The sequence below is a fragment of the Semicossyphus pulcher genome, unplaced genomic scaffold (assembly GCF_022749685.1).
Source record: "Semicossyphus pulcher isolate SPU_LCO1_2020_fin unplaced genomic scaffold, fSemPul1.0.p SCAF_2, whole genome shotgun sequence".
Classification (NCBI taxonomy): domain Eukaryota; kingdom Metazoa; phylum Chordata; class Actinopteri; order Labriformes; family Labridae; genus Semicossyphus; species Semicossyphus pulcher.
This window is the reverse complement of record NW_027211693.1, coordinates 12,631,259-12,640,271: the sequence shown is the minus strand read 5'-3', so window position 1 is coordinate 12,640,271 and position 9,013 is coordinate 12,631,259. Positions and strand designations below refer to the sequence as shown.

The 9,013-nt window shown below is 40.8% G+C and overlaps 1 protein-coding gene across 1 annotated transcript; it reads right to left on the bottom strand.

The window, feature by feature from the left end:
- Nucleotides 1–5,743: 5,743 nt before the first annotated feature.
- Nucleotides 5,744–7,693, bottom strand: LOC138597782 (uncharacterized). Its single transcript, XM_069669294.1, has 6 exons — nucleotides 7,651–7,693; nucleotides 7,240–7,560; nucleotides 6,601–6,957; nucleotides 6,391–6,516; nucleotides 5,975–6,036; nucleotides 5,744–5,872 (listed from the first exon to the last, which is right to left on the bottom strand). Exons 1-6 carry the CDS (start codon nucleotides 7,691–7,693, stop codon nucleotides 5,744–5,746), a joined length of 1,038 nt encoding a protein of 345 aa, XP_069525395.1.
- Nucleotides 7,694–9,013: the final 1,320 nt, after the last annotated feature.

Genomic DNA, 9,013 nt, shown 5'->3' with positions numbered 1-9,013 from the left:
GCAACACATTCAGAGCTTGTTGTTTGCTCTAGAGAAAAAAGAAGAAAGCTTCATTCATGATGTTAATAAAATATTATGAAGATCACCTCCAGTGCTGAACTTATAATCATACCAAGCTCTAGTTTTGTTCCGTCTCCAAACAGTATCTCTCCACATGTGGCCACAGCACAGTAGTAAGTCCCAGCATCAGAGGAGCTGACGTTCTTAGAGAAGCGATAAACACAGCTTCTCTGAGTGTCAGATCTCTCGTCACATCCACCACGTCTGTTTCCATCAGTGTAGATGATGTCTGGATGAGATTTATTTGATCCGGCTCTGAACCAGTACACACTGTGACCTCCTGGACACGTTTGACTCTCAGAGTCAGAGAGGACTGAACACTGCAGAGTCATCAAGTCTCCTGGACGGACTGGATCAGAAACTGTCGGCTGCTGAACAACAGTGTAGTTTGATGTCCTCTGAGTGTTTCCTGTGTATTTGAAGACGTTCAAAAGTAAAATAAACACAATATAAAATGCTTTGACATGATGAAATGTAGCAGTAAGAACCTATTGTTCAGATGTAAAATTAAGTCATGGGTCAAATCGCCACATTGCCAACATGGAGTAATATTCCTAATTCAAAATGTTAGAATATAATGTATATGAATTGGAAATCCTTTCAACAACTGCTTCATGAAGCATTTTTTTCATAACATTGTTTAGTCATTAAAACAGTGTAGCTGATTCTAAGACATTGAAAAAACACATAATTACCTTTTATTGACAAATATGTCGTACAGAAAGTTATCTCATCCCACTCAAGGACCCCACAGTGATACATTCCCTCGTCTTCTTGAAGTGTCCTCAAAATGGTCAGATTGTTCATATTCTCATTAACTTTAACATCAAATCTAGAAGCTGAAAACTCTGCGTCAAACACAGGCTTTGTATTTTTCTGCAGTATCACAATTAATTTCAAAGCATCAACAGCATTCTGCTTGAACCAATTGACTCTTTTGTTTAAAATATCCGGCGAGCCACATTTGAAGGTTGCAGGTTCACCAAGTTGAACTTGGATCACTGGAGCCAGCACATCTAGATACAGGTATAAAGGAAGAATAAATTAAACAGTAAATAATCATTCAGCCAGACATCTGGACACAGTCATTATTGCGTATCACTTACAGGCCTGATGAAGGAGAAGCAGTGTGAGCCATAACGCGATCATCTTGACACTGTCTCTTGTTCGGAGACCTCTTAGTTACTTTGAATATACAATGACGTGGTCATCAAAGCAACACCTTCAAATGTGATTGGTTGTCTAAATATAAAACAAGATCATTTCCTGCCACAGTGGTTTTGTTTGTGTGATGTGAGGCATCTCAGTTTTTTCACTCTAATTTTTAATTCAGAAAAGATTCATGGTTCTCAGTGATTGAGGAACTCTGAAACATTTACTGTAAACATGGACAGGTTCTCTTTCTTGTCAGGCTTATTCAACGTTCCCACAACATTTGGGGAATTATGAGACGTGTTCATTGACCGGTATCATGTTGACCTGCATCATATTGTCCAAAATCAACACAGTTTGTCATAACACCTCAGTTAATATCATGTCAGGTAGCAAAGTTATTTGTCATGCTAGACTGACAACACTGACATTCACACTCGCAGGGCTGCCAAGTTTCAGAAAATCACAAGAGTGAATCTTTAGCGTCATGATGTGTTTGGCCGCCATAGGTCGGCGTCGAAAAAATTTTGGCCTGTTTTAACGTCGATTTGGCCTGTTTTAACGTCGATTTATACCTTAAGACTGATGTCCTCACCTCCATGCCAGCTGCTCTCCCTGCACTGTGGCCTCCTAATGCTAGTCTTAATTAACCAGAAATTAGAAATGAAAATTGTAACAAGAATTTTGACAAAATACATTTATTTGCAATATTTCATTTCAACCAACTGTCCATCATTTAGCTGGGGACATGTCTCATGTTGTAGGCGTTTGTGGCAGATTTTGATGCCTTGATGACAGAGGCAGGGGGCTCCCACTTGAAACACTGTGGCTCAAGGCTCGCCATCTTCACAGTCATGATGGACGATAGAGTTCCCTCAAGAGCCAAACTGTTTCGGGTTTTGGTTTTGTTTGAGTAGGGGGTGATTTTGGACACAGCCAAAGTGGATTCCAGGGACTCTGTGGGTTCCTTTAGGGGGGTCTAATAATAATACAGATAAAAACTACGAGCAACATTTGTCCTACGTCGACATCAAACTAGTAAAAATATTTAAAAAGTGAACCCATTTTCAATAATTTTGTGTGATCAAAATTGGGTAGTTACCTACCGTCCGTCTTCTAGCAAGCAGGAGAACGTCGAGTGGGTTTTAAATGTCGGCGCTGTTGTGTGTGAAAGATCGTTAGAGACGCCAAGACCCGCCTTACGTTGCTTCTGATTGGTTTATATTGCGTGGTGCCTTCCGTGGTTGGTTAGATTTAGGCACAAAGGACTGGTGGATTGGTCTGGGATTGGTTATCTCAGTCAGTCAATCAGAGTTACTCGAACTACAGCAAATAAATATAGAGTATTGAATGGGGAAATATAAGCGTGAGAAATGTCAAGTGTGGCGTGCGGTGTGAGAATGGGTCAAATTGCGTGACTGTCACACTCAAAGCATGACGCTTGGCAGCTCTGACACTCGGATAGTATTTTAGTTGTCATAACGTTAGCGAGCATGCTAAGGTTAGCCAACTAGCTCCAACATAATTACACTGAGTAATTTGCCATTTGGTTACAAAGCACAATGCCAGATCCATGCAATTACCAGCCAGATCAGCCCAGAGAGTCTGTGCGAGTTGGCTGATGTTATCTACTCAACGGTGTTTTGCTACATTGCCGAACTGGAAAATCGTCTGCGATAGCAGACAAGCTAACGGTAGCTTGTTGCCAGCTTACAGCTGGCTGGCTAACCTTAGCCTAGGCAGGTAATGCAATGATATTGGCTCATAGAAAACAATCGGTAGTTATGCACATTTGCTTTGTTCCGCTACATAATTTACAAAATCGACACTGTTTGTCATGTTAGCTGGCGAAGTCATTTGTCAAGCTAGATAACTGACACACACACTCGGATAGTATTTTGTTCGTAATAACTTTAGCGAGCATGCTAAGGTTAGCCAACTAGCTCTAACATAAATACACTGCATGACTCTGGCATTGTGCTTCGTGACCAAACGTCAAATTACACCGGCGAACCAGCAAATCATCACAAGCATAAGCTCACATTAGTCATGCAGGGCGGCTGGAGAGAGCTGGGACGAAGCACTTCTGCTGTGAGAGAAAAAACACTGCACCCAGTGAGAGAACGCTGCACGTGGGTTTTGTTTCTATGACAACAATAAGTTGTGGGTCTGTTTTGATCCCCAAAAGCAATCGAAGGTCTCCATGATTCGCATGCCCTGCCGATGTTGACTCAAGTTTTCCCCTTGATGTCGATCACATTCCTGTTTGGCCATAGGGTTGCCACCTTCCATGCAGAAAAATAAAGGATGCCATCCACAGCGGGGGCCTGTTCCTCGGGGCCACGGCCACCACAGGTCCGGTGATGCGCCAGTGGTGTTAAATCATAACTTAAAACATGGTTTGAAGAAAGTATTAAGATTCATACTTCACGTTTGATGTGCTTTATTACCAGTGGACATTAGAAATAAGCTGAACAGATAGGGGAGGAGTAGGATAAGAAATTGTTAATGAAATTGAGTCATTGTATAGGGTGGTGTGAACACGGGTTTTGGCTCAAATATTTCATCGTTTGCAGTCACGCCACCCAAACAGTGAAACCACAAAGAAATATCTAGAAACATTTTTAAATCTGAGAAAACTATTTAAGTAAAACACAGTTTTCATTATTGGTAAGTGAATCTATTTATTTATTCATTAAGTTTTTTTAATATAGCCTACTGTTAATCCATTAGCATTTAAGGATGCAATTTTCCAGATTGGGTAATCATAACATATCATAGTTGTTTCTTTTCCTCACATGGGCACTATATTTGGATTCATGTATTAATAAATGCTTACGTATCCGACTGTAAACCTCAACCTTAAAGGACAAATTCATTCCGAGAAAAAGCCACTGTCAGTCAAAGCTGGTGTTCTCTGCAATCAATAGAAGCAATAATATTTTGAATTGGCCTTAGCTGTGGAGAAAGTTGTACAAACAGCTTGTGGTTTAAACCCATTCTACTTTCCTACAACACCCATCATGCATTGCGCCTCCGTCTCTGAAAGGAATGGCCCAGTGAGGGCCTAGTTATATAGAGAAGTTACAGGTCTGCGCGAGAAGTCTGCCTGTTTGTTATGTTAGTTCTTTCGACCAGAACAGCTGGTAAACATAGGGGGTAATTCACTCCACTCTCTGCTGCGCGCACACTGACGGACCTCAACTGCATGTACAGATCGATGAGGAGACGGGAGAGGAGGGGGCAGATCTTTGAACAGCTTCCTGTTAAGTCCAGACTCGACAGGTGTTTACTAGTATTACTCTCTTTAACGCAGCTTTATGTTTTTAAAACAAGCGCGTAGCAGCAGCGTGTACAGTCCATCCATATAATAATTACCCTTCCTGCGTAACGGCTCCGGAAATGTGGACAAAGTGTGTCCGTGTACCGCGGTTGAGCCTCGCACAGCCACGGACTGATTGGTCTCCCGATTATAATAATAATGACAAAACGTTATTAACAGATTGTTTTTACAGACAAATACATTTTGTTTTTCAACAACAAAAGGTTGAGTTGTTATAATGATCACTGGAAACTCTGAGCCTGACAGCCCTTAAAATACTGCACCGCAGCTCCCACCACCTGCTGTTCGAGCTGGCGTTTGTGAACTAGGTGCTTTTTGTTTGCATAACATGACTCACTGAAGTACGCGCAAGCGGTTCCGGAGCACACAGACGCTGTTTGCTCTGCAGCGCACTTTGGGGTGCGTTTGAGTACGAGGCAGAGTCTTTATGTCATTTGCATAGGTTTAGAGGGCACAAAATTGTTTCCCACTGGCTCTCCGCTAAGAGACCCGCCTTCCTCTGCCTCTTATTGGCTCTGACCCTGACGGTCTTTCCCTATCCCCAGCGAACATTTTTCACAGAATGCGGGTGGGATAATGCTGCGTTCATAACAACTCAGAAATATGGGACAAACCTCGTCCCGTATTGATTCAAAACGGGACACGCCCTTTAATTGTCAAATACGGGACAATTCCGTATTTTTAGGGACGGGTGGCAACCCTATTTGGCCAGACGGGCTTCAGGAGATAAATCTTATTTTTGTTCTTTAATTCTTGTGTGTAACAAAGACAACAAATATTTAAAACTTATATAATGAAAAAGTGCATTTCTTTCCTTTTCCTTACTATGTGTTCTGTTGTCTGTTTAACCTCTTTGTTTAATTGTGTCTTAAATGCTGTAAGTAAATGCACCTAATATCACTGAGGAAAAGCAGAGACGCACGTGTAAGAAAGACAAAAAGATATTTATGCTTTAATAAGACATGACAATGTTTTACTGAAGATTTCAGATTATTTAAAAAGACATTAAAACACAACAACAGGATGTAAAACATAAAAAGATGGAAGGATCAACTCACAGTAACATAAAGGGTAATTTTATGCATTCAGAAGTAGATGCAGAAACAGTAGTGTCTGCTTCCTCTCAACAATCATGTTAGACACTTTAAGGTCAGTCGTATAAAACCCCCCACATGTTGTCATAGACATTTACATCGAGCATTTCACTTGAGAATAGACACCGTCTTCAGTCTTTAACTCTTTAGTCTTCCTCCCTCTTGTAGATTTCCCGCCGTGAAAATGCAACACAGCATAGTTCAGATCATGTCCACCTTCAGTCTGTGCAGCAAATACAGTTCTCATTACATGATGGTGTTCGTATACAGCAAGTTAGGAGTTATGTTAAAGTTATACAGTATGCAACTTTCTTTGATCACTTACAATATCATCTATTCTTGGGTTGGAGTTGTCATGTCTTGCTGGCAAAGAGGCGCTTTCTATTCCTTGAATTGAGTGAAGACAGAAACATTATGTAATTTTCTCACTTTTAAATCAGATCCTCAGCTGTTTCAGTACATTTTAGTTTAAAATATAACATTAAAAACATCATTTTTGGACAGTGTCCTTAATAACTTGTGCATCCTGTTCAGGTTTATTGAGGCACACATGGAATAAACAGCAATGTGGAGGCTCAAAATAGTGCAAAATATCAGTGACGTGCTGATATGGATATCTTCTATTTCATTTAAGAACAGGAGGTGAAGGTTTGTCCTCTCCTGTTTGATGTTACACTTCCTGTAGTCAATAAACGTTTCAAGTAAAACTACCAAATGTTTGAATCAGTAAACAACTCTTACCTTTACATTGTCCACATGCTGCTCTCGGAGATCGGTGACAGATGAAAACAATATTTCCAATCACAGAAATGACCAGGCAGACTATCGCTATCACCAGAGCAACAAATTCAGAGCTTGTTGTTTGCTCTAGAGAACAAAGAAGAAAGTTTCATTCATGATGTTAATAAAATATTATGAAGATCACCTCCAGTGCTGAACTTATAATCATACCAAGCTCTAGTTTTGTTCCGTCTCCAAACAGTATCTCTCCACATGTGGCCACAGCACAGTAGTAAGTCCCAGCATCAGAGGAGCTGACGTTCTTAGAGAAGCGATAAACACAGCTTCTCTGAGTGTCAGATCTCTCGTCACATCCACCACGTCTGTTTCCATCAGTGTAGATGATGTGTGGATGAGATTTATCTGATCCGGCTCTGAACCAGTACACACTGTGACCTCCTGGACACGTTTGACTCTCAGAGTCAGAGAGGACTGAACACTGCAGAGTCATCAAGTCTCCTGGACGGACTGGATCAGAAACTGTCGGCCGCTGAACAACAGTGTAGTTTGATGTCCTCTGAGTGTTTCCTGTGTATTTGAAGACGTTCAAAAGTAAAATAAACACAATATAAAATGCTTTGACATGATGAAATGTAGCAGTAAGAGCCTATTGTTCAGATGATTAAATCATGGGTCAAATCTCCACATTGCCAACATGGAGTAATATTCCTAATTTAAAATGTTAGAATATAATGTATATGAATTGGAAATCCTTTCAACAACTGCTACATGAAGCATTTCTTTCTTAAAATTGTTTAGTCATTAAAACAGTGTAGCTGATTCTTAGACATTGAAAAAACACATAATTACCTTTTATGGACAAATATGTCGCACACAAAGTTATCTTATACCACTCCAGGACTACACAGTGATACATTCCCTCGTCTTCTTGAACTGTCCTCAAAATGGTCAGATTGCTCATTTTCTCATTAACTTTTAAATCAAATCTAGAAGCTGAAAACTCTGCTCCAAACACATTGTTTGTATTTGTCCATCGTCTCACAATCAATTTCAGAGCATCACCAGCACTCTGCTTGAACCAGAAGGCTTCATTGTTTAAAATATTAGGTGAATCACATGTGAAGGTTGCAGGTTCACCAAGTTGAACTTGGGTCACTGGAGCCAGCGCATCTAGATACAAGTATAAAGGAAGAATAAATTAAACATTAAATAATCATTCAGCCAGACATCTGGACACAGTCATTATTGCGTATCACTTACAGGCCTGATGAAGGAGAAGCAGTGTGAGCCATAACGCGATCATCTTGACACTGTCTCTGCTCAGGGGACCTCTAAGTTGCTTTATAAGTAAAGATAGTGACGTGGTCATCAAAGCCACATCTTCAAATCTGATTGGATATCTAAATATACATCTAAGTTCACTTCCTCCCACAGTGGTTTTGTCCGTGTGATGTGAAGCATCTCACGTTTCTCACAAGTGTGAGGATCACTTGAACATTTAGTCTCAACATGGACAGGTTCTGTTTGTAAAGCTAATTAAATGTTTCATCAGCATTTAACTCTGAAGGGCTCATTTCTTTTTCTGGGTTTAGTGTTTAAATGTGGTGTTCTTTATGTGGCCCTCACTTACTACACAAACATGGTGGCTATTGCAAGTTCATTTTAATCATCACATCCTTTATCTCCAAACCCTTCCGTAAGTATGATCCAGGGATGCCCCGATCAGGATTTTACTCGATACCGATTACTGATTCTTTTAATCATGAGATCTGCCGACCATCGATCTGATCACAGATTTAAATGCATTTTTCCAACCTTCCTAAGAATATAAAAATCATTACACAAAGAGAGGAATTAATACATTATGAGTTGTGAAGGTTGTGTGAGAGGAGATGGAGAGGACCCCGACCCTTAGAGTTTGGCGACCTTTTATTAGATTGCTGTCTGAAGTGTCGAGAAGGAGCTCCTAATCTATGGTAAAGGTAAGCGTGTTTCTGTCATGTCGGTCACAGTTTATGTGAAGGCAGAGTCAAAGGGGTAAGGAATGAATAAGGTGTGCTTAAACACAAACATGGCTGAAATGGGATGTGTTTGAGGTGTGGTCTTTGTTCCCGGACCTAGTTTAAAACTATACCTATGAGGTTATAACCTCTTTTCATTAAATGTTAGGAATGGAAAGCAGTCTCTCACATCACAACTTGAACAAACAAGCACATTATGTTGAAAGTGATGGTGCCAAGTACCAAGTGGCTACTGCTTGAGTTCTTGCCCCAGCAGATGATGGAGGCTGTTGACTAAGCTCTGGCTTGGCGTGGGGTTTTGGGGGTGGTGGAGATTGCAGATAGGCTGTGAATTGGGATCCAGTAACAGGTGTCAGACATTTTTTGTGCCAGTGCAACAACAAGCCAAAGCAGTACTTGATAGTTTGGTATGTCCCTGACCTTGAAACTCCCTTAGTCTGGCTGAAAAGTGTTTTGATGTCCAGTGCAGATGTTACAACCCAGTTTCTGATTGTTGCACTGTCTGGGCCTGGCACCAATCAGGCTTCTCCGGCCGGCAGCACAGGTGGGCAGGAATATTCAGGAAAAAATACACACTCAGCCGTACTCTTATACGTGCATAT